This window comes from Vicia villosa, linkage group LG1 (assembly GCF_029867415.1).
Source record: "Vicia villosa cultivar HV-30 ecotype Madison, WI linkage group LG1, Vvil1.0, whole genome shotgun sequence".
NCBI lineage: Eukaryota > Viridiplantae > Streptophyta > Magnoliopsida > Fabales > Fabaceae > Vicia > Vicia villosa.
This window is the reverse complement of record NC_081180.1, coordinates 32,879,890-32,893,400: the sequence shown is the minus strand read 5'-3', so window position 1 is coordinate 32,893,400 and position 13,511 is coordinate 32,879,890. Positions and strand designations below refer to the sequence as shown.

The window sequence follows — 13,511 nt, the reverse complement described above, 5'->3', positions numbered from 1 at the left end:
GGGAGATTACTTAGAAAAGTATGATATGTCTTAAGCAAAGACTGACCTGGAAAGGCTGGGATACGCCTTAAACAAGACTCACCTGGAAAGGCTCTTAGACAGGATACGGGATAGCTTAAACAAGATTTACCTATAAAGGCTCCTAGAAAGGACATGATATGTCTTAAACAAGGCTTCCTAGAAAGGTTCCTAGGACATGAAATGTCTTAAACAAGACTACCTAGAAAGGTTCCTATAAAGGATATGAAACGTCTTAAACAAGATTACCTAGACAGGTTATGATACGTCTTAAACAAGACTACCTAGAAAGGATATGATACGTCTTAAACAAGACTACCTAGAAAGGTAAGAAATTCTTTGACTGCTTCTGGATTGCCTTTAAAGAAAGACTTGGAATGAAGTATCAAAATTGTATCTGTGAGTGTTAAGATTGAATTGTTGATACGATCGCATTTGTGCCGTATTTGGATAGTAATATCCCTTTGATTATGAAGTGACCTGAAAAGGCAATGTTAATTTTATGCAATGTTATGATGCAAGTGTCATGTAATGAGATTCTCGAAATAAATGAGAATCTTGTATGTTATGTATGACGATCCCACATTGTAGGTTGTAAATAATATAGGCGTAGGAAGGCCAATTACGCGACCATGCTCCTTTTATGATACTAGAGCGATCTCCCCAACATCGGAAATTTTGAGAGACGTGCTCCTTAATCTGAAGGAAGTATCTTCAGAGGGAACTCGAATTTTACCATGCTATGCCACGAACCTGGTATGCGCTGCCCCTGTATTTAAATTCTTGAAAGATATGCCCCCAGTCAATAGGACCCTTGATTGTAAGCCCCTGTAATCCTCGAAATTTTGCCCCTGTTTAGGAGAACCCTCTAGACGTGGTTCTCCCTGTTCAAGGTTCCTTATTAGAAATGATCGCCTTTGATTAAATCAATCTCTTTGCTGCTAAGTATTGATTTGAATGTGAAGCAGATGCTTTTCAGAATGAGTCATGCGTTTTGGTCGTATCTGATGGACAAGAATTTGCTGAGTACTCAGAATGAGATGATGTCTTCTGGGATATTTCCTGAATAGGTTCCTTGAAAGGATAGGAAATTGTCCTAAACAAGATTGTGCTTTAAACAAAGCTCAAGGAGACATGTTTGTGAATAGAGTCAAAATATTCCTATAGAGGATAAAGACTGGTTTAAGGAATGTGGTGTTTTAAACAGAACTCAGGAAAAGACATCTTGAAGAAGATTACCCTAGAAAGGATAGGAGACCGTCCTAAAGAGGACTGTACTTTAAACAAAGTTTGGCAAGGTTCGTGGAAGGATAAGAGGAATGTTTTTTAGAGAAAAAAACTGCCTGAAACGGCTAAGAGAATGTCTTAAAGAAGGTTACCCAGAGGGGTTCCTGGAAAGGGTGAGGGATATCTTGGAGGAGATTACCTGAAAAGGTTCCTAAAAAGGGTAAGGAATGTCTCAAAAAGACTACCTAAAGAGGTTCTTGGAAAGGGACATGTCTTAGAGAAGACTATCTGGAAAGATCTCTGAAAATCATGAGAAGTACCTGGAAAGGCTCATAGAAAGGACGAGAAGATGTGTCTAAGACTATCTGAACAAGGCTCCTAGAAAGGATAAGAGATTTTTGAACATGTCTTGAAGAAGACTACCTAAAAAGGTTAAGAGACGTCTTTAAAGAAAACTATCTAGAAAGGCTCCTGGAAAGGGTGTGAGAGTGGCATTGACACCATCTGATACTGAGTGACCTTTGCAACGTGCCCCCATGTAATGGGCTTGCCCCATGGGCTATTCAGCGTCTTTGAGAGGTTCCATGAATCCTGATTAGATTGCCCCAGATAAATGGGATAATGACGGGTTATGCCCTGTGTACACATTAGTCATCCCAGTCATGCGTAAGAGATGTTTCTTCTTTTGATATGCTTTATTCATTATTAGAATTTTATTTAAAAAAATCATCATTAAAAATATTAACAACAATTGATCTAGTTGTAAAGTGACTATCATTTAAGACTTGGAGTTGAGACCCATGAATGTACATTGACATAGTGATAATGATATAAGATTAGGTTTGTAGGTCTTTCGGTTTGATAACTTCTAGCAACAATTTTTGGTTTTTTTTTTTTTTTATATTTATAAATTTGAATTGTTTAAAAATAAAATAAAAATTAATTTAGTATTTAAAAATAAAAGATAAAATCAGTCCAATCAAAATTAGAAAAAAAAACTAATTTGAAAAAAATATTAATAGAGGAACTATTATGACATGGTTAAATTTTGTTAAAGATAAAATTAGATTTTTTTTTACGGGAATTAATTTAGATTTTGTATTTTTTGTGTATTTTGTTATAAAAATATATGTAATATATAATTGATTTTTAGTCTGAGTTATTGAAAATCTGATTAAATTTTAAAGTGACTATATTACCTTTAAATTGAAACTAATTTATTTTAAGGAAAATTTTTAGGTAGACACTTACATAATAAATTCTTTTACACACAACTAATCACAAAATTTCAATTAATTAAATAATAAATATAAGATTTTCTCTTTCCTTCTTAATCACAGCCACTCCATAAATTCAAATAAAAAAGAAATTAAAATTTTCTCAATTCTTACGTAAGAATATGAATTTATGGTTGTTTCTATGCAAGAAAGGCAAACTATTTTTTTTTTTATATAAGTTAAACTATTTTTTTTCCTGCTTTATGCACTCAGGTTTTTAGAGGAACAGGCCCTAATAATGCAAAGTTGTTATCCCCTCCTCTGGAGCAATTTGAGGCGTTGGGCACACTCCATGAAACTTCTGCAACCAAACAAACAAGTTACTAATATATATATAGTTAGAAACATCTTGAGCAATTTGAGATGTTATACATTACTGAGTGATTAATAATAATTACCTCCATGGAACATCTTGAGCAAGAATCCAGTCACCTTCTTTGTCTTGATAAACCAGTTCATACTGTTGTTGATCATCATCACCTGTTCATAATCAATCTCATACGTATCTCAACTAATCAACTTGGAAATATAGTTAGGTATTTGAATAAACAAATATATAGATTTACGTACATTTTCCAAACATATGCATCAAAGTTTGGTTGAGAGTTTGAAATGAATGGTGTGGGGTGAGATTAACTTTTCTAGCTATTCCTACACCCTCCATCTTCACTTTCACGTAATTGCTTGACACCTCTTGATCCTCATTGTAACTATGTTTCTTTTTCCTATAACTAACCGGAGGCCAGCCCAGGAGAGCTTCTCCATCATCTTCACCTCTCCTACAAATCAATCATATATCATATTGTTAACTAATGAACATACTAATAATGAAATATATATTGAAGAATGATAATAATGAATTACTTATATTACTTGGTGATAGTGGAAGTGGAACTCTGACAGGAGGGTTCATGTTCATGATGATCTGAGTGGCCATGAGGAGTTAATGGGAGGAGAGAAAGAGTGGGATTCATAACATCTGATCCGTTGGTGTTACTAGACGTTTGTTCTACGAGTTCATTGAATTGGGGAAAACTACGTTTCTTGTTTGGGAAATGAGTCTTGCTAGAAGCATTGGAGAGAGAGAGAGTCAAATGAAGATCCATAGTGTACACATGTGATTGAGTACTGTCCACTAAGGAACATTATATAAGAAAGAATTGAAGGGTGCATGTGAATGGTGAGAGAGTATAAAAACTGAGGATGGAGCAGTTTTGGATAGGAATGCAAATTGGAAGATGAGAGAACAAGGACAATGGGGGAGCCTTGCGGGAATGAGACAAGATATTGGGAATTGAGTTGAGATGTCTGTGTCTTGACTCATACTTCACGCGCAGTCGTGTTCCACCTCTACTCTTCCTGCCTTTATAATCATGACTCTTAAATGCAAGCAACAAATCTAGCTAGCTTCTTTGTTAAAAGAGTTGGATTAAATTGATTATATGATTCATTCTCATTTTTTATTCATTCAAAGCTTGTTTGTTATACAATAATGGAAGAATTATATATAGAGTTGGTTGAGTTCTAACAAACTCTAACAGACCCAACTATTTTTAACTAACTCTAATAATAGATTAAGTCTAACAAGCATTATAAACTAATACTTGTATTACTCTCTCACTCAAGTTTAAGACAGTGGAAGACCAACTTTAAGTTTGACACGCAAGTCATTGAAAATTGTAGAGCCAAGTGGTTTAGCAAGTGAATTAGTATTTTGAAAGGCAGTTGGAACATGTTAAATACCTAACTTATTGGAAGCACATGTTTTCTTACAAAATGGATGTCTAATTCAACATGATTTTTCCGTGCATGGAGAATTGGATTGTGAGAGAGATTGACGGCACTCAGATTGCCACACAGTAATGTGAAGGGAAAGAAGGGAAAACATAGTTTAGTGAGTAGTGACTCAAGACATAAAAGTTCAGAAGTCGTATGTGCCAATGTGTGATATTCATCCTCAGCGCTTGACTTGACGACAAATGATTGTTTCTTAGAGCTCTAGGAGACTAAATTGGGGCCAAATAAGAGACATGAGCCATAGGAAGACCTCTTATCATTAACATCATTTTCCCATTCATTATCACTATATGCACAAAGAGAGAACTTTTGAAGGGAATTGGGGGGAAGTAGAGTGAGGTCAAACCCGATTATGCCACTTTGATACGTTAGGATCCATTTGACAACAATTCAATGGATAGTTAAGGGGAAAGCAATGAACTGCGTGCCTTGTTGACACTAAGGCTTTGTTTGCAAGTTTGGAGGGAAAGGGAGGGGAGGGCTTTGGAAAATAGGAAGGATTTGGTGAAAAGAATAGAAAGATTTTGAGTAGGAAGGTTTTGGAGGGTTTGATTTTATTTATAACACCAAAAACCCCATAAAATGGAGGAACTAAAAAATTGTATTGAATGAGGGTTTTGAAGGACTTACATAAAATTTTTAAATATCTTTTGAGGAAAGATATTCCTACACTAACAGTTACATTTACACCGTATAATTATACAATTTTGTTTTTTTAATTATATTTTATAACTATTGTTCACTTTTTTCAATACAAAATAACATATGCCTTGTTGTATTTTTTATGGTGTATGTGTATGATGTAGGAAAATTAGTGTAAGAATAACAACCCTCATATCTTTTAGGTTGTTATAGTATTCTAAAAATTAAAATTTTAGTAATGATAACGACTCTTTTATCATTATAAACAAAATTATTTTTTCAAAAACTGTCAAATATTTTTCTATATTTTTTTTTTAAAATTTTTCTTTTCGGAAACCTTCCCCTCCCCTCCAAACTCGCAAACAAAGCCTAAAGAAAATATCAGGGCGTGTCAAAGTAACATACTACAATGCCCTAACTATGGATATGTATTGATGAGGCTCTTAAACAGGTACATAGCCAAACTTATTGAATTTGAGACTGCCAAACATTAGTGTGAAAGCTCCATTAGCTTTTGGCATATGAGTACGTGTTAGAAGGTCTTTAATGTATTTTGAATGAGACAACACAATTGACCCTTAAGCATGAAGAGTGACTTCAATGCCAAGAAAATATTCAGGTTTGCCAAGCATTTTCAAAGCAAACTTTAGATGGAGTTTAATAATGAGATAATGTATAAGTGTAGAGGATGATACAATTATCAAAATAAAATCCACATAGACCAAGGAATACACGACAATCCCTTGGTAAAAGTAAACAAACAAGGAATGATCACTTTTGCTTGAAACAAACTCAAACTGAAAAAAAAAAAGCTTGATGAAGCCTTGATGTGTGCTTAAGGTCATACAAGGCAATGTGAAGCTTGCAAACAAGGGACTTGTTAGACGTAATGACGCCAAGAGGTTACACCATGTAAACCTCTTCTTAAAAGACCATTATGAAATGCATTGTTGATGTCAACCTGTTGTAACTCTCATTTATTTGTGACGGCAAGTATGAGAATAACCTTTATAGTTGTAGGCTTCACCACAAGAGAGATGGTTTCATTGTAATCAAAACCAAATTTCTAATGAAATCCTTTAGCAACTAAGTGAGCTTTATACTTATTTACACTTCCATAAGGATTTTCCTTGACTTTAAACACCCACATGCAACCTACACTTTTCTTGTGAATGGGCAAGGAAGTGAGTGGTCAATTTTTGTTATCCAACAAGGAATTATACTTAATTTTTATAGATTACCACTGAGGACTAGACAAGGATTCCTTAAGTGAAATTGGCTCAGTGATGGTGAGAAAATATTAAGGTTTCAAATGATCTGTCTTTGCTCTAGTAGCATTCGATGAGCATCGGTAGTAGTATCATCTTGTAAAGTAGGCATGTGTTCACCGAGAGATGCCTCACGTATTTCAGATGAAGACCTATTATTGGGAGCTAATACCTCTGGTAAATTATCATTGGAAGATTCCTTATTTATCTCAAATATGGACTTATCTATGGAATGACGAGGGTTGGCTAATGACAATGACACATCATTTGAGATGTCTGCAAAGATAAATCCATAAATGGACTCAATAGGGGCCACATTTTTGGTTTCACGTACATGAGATTTAATGTTTGAAGTATGTGGTAATAAGATTCTTGGGAGGCCAATTGTCTGTGCAAGAGATAGCGATAGGCTTGATTATGTGTGTTACAAGTTATCGATGCAACTAGAAAAGAGAGTTTAGTGGGGAAATTTTCACTCATTGAGTGAAACATCTTTCGATATAAATTTTTTGTCATATTTATTAAGACATTTGAACCCCTTTTGTTGAGTAGATACACCTAAAATATCACACTATTTACTTATGAGTTGGAGTTTGTGTTGATTATTTGGCCGAAGAAAAGGAAAGCATAGGCGCCAACAACTTTGAGTGACTTGTAACTGGGTAGCTTCTTGTGTAAAGGCATAATAGGAAGCGTAGCAATAACTGATATTCACTCGCCTTAATTTTATAATATTTTATTAAAATATTTTTTTATCACGGTTCTTCCATACAACCATTGTGATATATTAAAGGTTACTTGCTTCGATTCCCAAAGCCAGTAATTTTTTTCTTCTTTTTGTTACAAAAAGAGGTTGTCATTATACTCTTATAAATATAGTAATAAAAATACTTATCATCATGGTTAATACTAGAAATCAGTATGAATAGTACTTACATATTATCACATTTTATTTTACCAGCCATGATGATAAGTTTTACTTATATATAAGCGAAGTTATCAACCTTTCCCTCAAAATAGTCGTCACCCTCTTAACAAAACCCTAATAATGTTCTTTTCCACATTCAACGAACTCGTCCTCGTTAGCATCTTAAAACTTAAAGGTAATCAAGTTCATTCACTTTCTCTTTCGTCTTCTTCTTGATGAGCCTTCTTCCATGTTATTTATACATTTTCTTCAATTTTTCTCAAAACAATAACATCTTTCTCTTCCATTACAGTGAACTCGTCCTGATAACCATCTTCAAAGTAAAAGGTTATATTCTTCATTAGCTTTCTTACATTTTTCATATCTATTTCATGTATGACACTAGTTTTTCTTAAAAAGTATTTTTTTTTATTTGGCATGATTTACTTCTCTTTTGGATTATGTTTTTGTATATGTTAAGATGCTATTAATGTTAGTTTATGTTTTCAAAACAGGTTAAGATTCTGAAAGCTGTTTATATTTAAAAATTTGGTTCAAGAGAATGCATACTATGAGTGTGGTTCATAAATGGTTTGTGTTGCTATGGAGAAACAATATAAGAATTATGAAGCTATTTTGAAAGATTCATCCTCTTTATATTTTTCCATAGCAACACAAAGTTGTTCATCTTCAAATTATTCTACGAATCTTTTCAATAAAAGGGATGATGTTGTTGTTTTGTTGATAAATGTTGATGTATGTTGTTGAGTTTACTTTAATGTATGTAGATTGCTTGTAGATTCCAACCCTTGACTGAACATGCATTGATTTAGAGTGATTTAGAAAATAATAATTTGAAAATTAAGTTATATTTGAAAACCAACTTAGATCAATAAATGTTTTTTGAATTGCATGCATCTCGAAATTCATCTACCGCTCTCTAACACGTAGAACTTGGTTCAATGCTCCAAATTTTTCTAAGCAACAGTTCATTCTCTTTTAGTTTTATATTGCAGAATATTAAATTTGTTGAAAAATTCTAAATCATATTTATCTCCATCATCATAACAATCATTATCATCGATCAAAATAATGATGGTGATAGCGATGATGATGATTCCGAATTAGTTAACATATTGATGCTTTGCAAAAAAGACTACGAATGAATATATAATTGCTTTGAAGAACTCGGGCCACTAAACCAAATTCTATCTGTTAAATAGCAAGAGATGAATTACGGGATGCATGGAATTTAAAAAATAGTGGTTCGTTTAAGTTGGTTTTCAAGAATAATTTAATTTTTCAAATTATCATCTTCTACATAAATTTTAATGGTTGTATATGTTTAGTGAGGTGTAGGAAAAACAAGCAATCTACATGTTTTATAATAAACTCAGGGTACATACCACAAAGGTTATCTTCTATAATTATGGTGAAATATTAATTATATTTCAAATAAATTCTGACGTTGGGTTTCAAATCCATAACCTAAATATATATCACAACGATTGTTTATTATAACCTTGTATTAGGTAGCACACTAGCTGCCTTATAACCCCGGTCACACGCCCGGTATGGAAACCAACGTACATACAACCACCCCTTACCTCACAACGGTTGGTAAGACATTGTGGTATCACTTGTACGTAGTAGTGTGTAAGCATGTTAATGATGTAAGTTGTCATAATGAACTTATGATCTAAGTAAGGCAAAAAAATAAAAGTATGAGCCAAGCAAATGATCCCCATTTCAACAATTTACTGGTGTTTCCTTTCAATATACTCATTTGATGAGATGCATGTTGGCATATGAGTCTATGCATTATGCCTTGTTCAGTTGAATTCTTGCTAAATGGCCTAAATTCTCCGCCAAAGTTAATTTTCACAACTTTAATGTTAGTTTGGAATTAAGCTCTAACGTAAGGAAGAAATAGTTGAAGGGAGTCATAACATCTAATTTAAGTTTAAGAAAATAAACCCATGTAGTTAGTAAAGGCATGGACAAAGATAATTTATTATTGGAATCCAGTTTTAGACCTGAAAGGTGTAGGGACCCAAAGAATAATATATACATGATCTAAAGGAACAATATAATCATTATCAGAGTTGGGAGAATGAATCAACGAGCCTTACCCAAACAACATAAACCATAAATTTGTGGTGTAGCTTTATTATTAACTTTGATATTACACAAATGAATTATATATTTAACAGTTTGAAAATTGACATGTCCCAGTTTATAGTGCAATAATGAAAGTTCATCGCAAGAAGTACAACCTTCTAGAGCAAACCTATAACCAGGGCTACAATTATATTTAGAAGAAAGAGAAAGTAGACAATAAGATTTTGGCTGAGACAATTGATTGTAGGAAAGCAACACAAGCCATTATCATCAAGAAATTATCCAATGACAACTAGATTAGAAACCTGATATTTCACAAAAAACTTGTTAGCCAGAAACTAAAAAATGACACATTTTTCATTGGCAAATTCCGAAATAGATACTAAGTTTATAGTTATGTTCGTAACATGAAGAATCTATTGTATAATCAACTTAGTGCTATGTGTAGAATGGGAATTAAAATAAGATGAACCAATATACTTTGGACTTTGGCCTAGTGGTTAAGGCTTGGGTCTTAAGAGTAGGCTCCTCTTAAGGTTCCAAGTTCGAATCCCGCTAGGTGCAAATAATCCATGTGTTGGTCCAGTCCATACAAAGCTTTGCTCCGGCTTTAAACGGCCCCCCTCAAGTGGACGGTGGGATTGGTCCCCTTGGATTAGTCGGTCGCAGGGTCGGATACCAAGATTTCAAAAAAAAAAACTATCTGAACTTTATCATTTCCTAAAAAACTATCTTCAAACCACACCTAAGACTATCATTCTCGTGGCAAGGAATGCTCCTCAGTGTACACAGTGGATCTTTTATGTCCATTATGGAATTTGAGGTATTGGAGTTAGCTAGTGCATCAAAAACCTCAACCTTGGCTTGATTGTCATTCGTGTGTCTGTTTTCATGAACACCTTGTGTTATTGCTGCAAGGAAAATATTCATCATAAACATTTTATCACAAAGGGAAGGGGAAACAGATTATGCAAGGGGAAGGTATTAGCACCCCTCACAATCGTTGTACTTAACAATAATTATTTTGTTTATTCTATGTGTAAGGATGTTGTTTTAGGGTTTACTTGCTGCTAAGGATGGATTTAATTAGGGAAAAATAGGTTTTAATTTAGTGTGCTCCAATATTTCTTGAATCTTATGACTACGCATCTTCATAGTGCAATGAAGAAATCATATCTCCATAGTTCTTCTAGAAAATGTTTGTTTGTTGGTTGTTTTTGAAGGAGTGAAAAACACTTAGAAAGGGGGGGGGGGGGGGGTTGAATAAGGGTTATTTCACAACGATTGGGATTGGTCCCTCTTGGATTAGTCGGTTGCAAGGCCGGATACCAAGATTTCCAAAAAAAAAAACACAATTATTTTTATCCTGGTTCGTTGTTAATTAAACTACTCCAGTCTACCCCTGACAAAGTGATTTACCTCAATTGAGGATTTCATCCACTAATCAAACTGATTACAATGGTTCTCCACTTAGAAACTCTCTAAGTCTTATAGAGTATTCTGATCACACCTTGATCACTCTAGGAAATCCTTTTACAATCAATGTAAAATAAGTATTACAAGAGATTCAAATGCTTCTTAATAAGCTATAATCACAAATTGATTTTTCTCTTAAGTTTAAGATCTAACACTCACTAAGATATTACAAGGTTGTGAGGTTGAAGATGAAGTTCTTCTTTGCTTTTGTTTGATTTCAGTTTGACAGTGTTTTGGTTCTTTTGCGCAAGAGTTCGTTTTTTTGCTTCTGAATCATAACTTCTATATATAGGCGCTGAGGAAAAGTGACCGTTGGGAGCATTTAATGCTTTGCGTGAATAGTACACTGCTGCATTTAATGTTTCACTCTTTTGTCAACTACCTCGAGTCAGTCAGAGATTTGACGTTATAGCCTTTTCATCTTGTACTTGCTTCTGGACTCAGAATATGTAGAATAAACATTTGAATATCAGAGTCTTCAACTTTGGTGCAGATGCAACTTCTGTCTTCAGACTTTGAAGTGCTTTGAGCATGATACCATCAGATCTTCAGAGCTTTCCTTCTGACTGCCATCTTCTGATGCTTTCCAGATCACGTTCTAATTCTGCAGGACTATCTTCTGATGTTTTCCAGACCATGTTGTGATGAAGCCATCCAGATCTTCTGGGTCAGAGCTTCTGAACGTTGATTTTGTGCATACTCTTTTATACTTTTCCTGAAATGGAAAACGTGAATAATTAGAGTACCACATTCTCTTATACAAAACTCTTATATAATGTTATCATCAAAACTAAGAATATTGATCAGAACATTTCTCGTTCTAACAGTTTTTAGTGGGTGGTGATAACGTTCACGTTCTAGAACTAGGCATTGTCGCTTGCGTGTTGAGTCTTATTCGTTATATGTGTTGCGGTAGAACGAAAATAAAATGACCTTTTCGAAAAGGTTTAGAGTTACGCCCTCAAGGAAAGATGACACATTTGATTGGTTGTGTTGATTTTAGGGTGGATATGAGTCCTTAGATAGGAACCTCTAAAGGTAGTACCCAATTTCTTGTTACTCCAAAATATTTGCTATGAAAAATGTGTGGCGAGTATAGTCTCATCTCCTTATTGAAAGACAAGTACTCGGACCTCACACTCTAAAGTGAGTATCCTAACACTTGGAGAAGAAGAAGCCTTCACTCAATCGTTCCCCTTTTAGTCCAATAAGGGGAGGACATTACTATTTTTATTTAGAGTATTTTGGTTTGGAATGGCAAGTGTTAGAGCAAGATTTGTTCTGATCAATATTCTTAGTTTTGATGATAACAAGGATATGAATTTTGTGTGAGATAATGTGGTACTCTAATACATTGCAATTTCCATTTCAGGAAATATATAAAGAGTATGCACAAATCAGCGCTCAGAAGCTTTGTCTCAGAAGGTTCAGCATGCAACATCAGAACATGGTCTGGCAAGACATCAGAAGATGGTTAAGGCAGAATCAGAAAATGGGTCTATGGAAGCATCAGAAGAACTTGAGATCAGAAGCAGAAGCACTGAAGTTCTCATGGTATCACGCTCAGAAGCACTTCAAGGTCAGAAGACAAGAAGATGCTATGCACCAAGCTGTTTGACTCTGATGATATTCAAATATTATATTCACAAACATCAGATCAGAAGAAAGTACAGGTGGCAGGCTACGCTGACTGACAAAAGGAACGTTGGAAGCTATTAAAGGCAACGTCAGTAGACACAGCGTGAACAAGGCTCGAGGTAGTTGACAAAAGCGTGAAACATTAAATGCAATGCTGTACGGAATACACAAAGCATTAAATGCGCCCAACGGTCATCTTCTCAAACGCCTATAAATATGAAGTTCTGATGAGAAGCAAGGTTAACAACTCTGAACCAATTCTGAACGAAATTATTCTGAAAGACTTGCTGAAACGCTGTTCAAATTCAAAGCTCACAAACTTCATCTTCATCAAAGCTCACTACATTGCTGTTGTAATATATTAGTGAGATTAAGCTTAAACGTTAAGAGAAATATCACTGTTGTGATTATAGCTTTTCAGAAGCATTTGTAATACTCTTAGAATTGATTACATTAATTTGTAAGTAACTAGAGTGATCAAGTGTTGATCAGGATACTCTAGGAAGTCTTAGCTTGTGTCTAAGCAGTTGTAATTAGAGTGATCACGTGGTGGTCAGGATACTCTAAGAAAGTCTTAGCTTGTGTCTAAGCATTTGTTCCTGGAGTGATCAGGTTGTGATCAGGATACTCTAGAAGACTTAGTCGCGGACTAAGTGGAAAACCATTGTAATCTGTTGCGATTAGTGGATTAAATCCTCAAGTGAGGTAAATCACTCCGTGGGGGTGGACTGGAGTAGTTTAGTTAACAACGAACCAGGATAAAAATAACTGTGCAATTTATTTTTATCGTTCAAGTTTTTAAGACTACACTTATTCAAACCCCCCCTTTCTAAGTGTTTTTCTATCCTTCAGCAAGCGCTTAGACATTTAACCCTAAAGGTAATGTTAAAGCTCTTGAAGAAGGAAAATGTCAAAACTTAGACCCTCCCTTTACCATTCCAATTTTATTGAGGAAAAGAGTTTGAAAAAAAGCACTTGGTATATAGACCAAGGTTTTAGTTTTAATTGAATGAAGATGAATGAAATGTGTGGAGTGAAGTGAAGGAGGTGAATTGGGTAAAGGCAGGTTGATTGTGATGCCTAAGCATTCGACTTATGGGTAATGAATATACAAAGCTTGCTTCTAGTTTATGACGGAGG

At 34.5% G+C, this 13,511-nt stretch overlaps 1 protein-coding gene across 1 annotated transcript; it reads right to left on the bottom strand.

Moving 5' to 3' along the window:
- Positions 1-2,518: 2,518 nt before the first annotated feature.
- Positions 2,519-3,978, bottom strand: LOC131633364 (auxin-responsive protein IAA5-like). Its single transcript, XM_058904076.1, has 4 exons — positions 3,396-3,978; positions 3,093-3,301; positions 2,921-3,002; positions 2,519-2,823 (listed from the first exon to the last, which is right to left on the bottom strand). The coding sequence occupies exons 1-4, from the start codon at positions 3,626-3,628 to the stop codon at positions 2,772-2,774; spliced, it is 576 nt and encodes a 191-aa protein (XP_058760059.1). The 5' UTR covers positions 3,629-3,978; the 3' UTR covers positions 2,519-2,771.
- Positions 3,979-13,511: the final 9,533 nt, after the last annotated feature.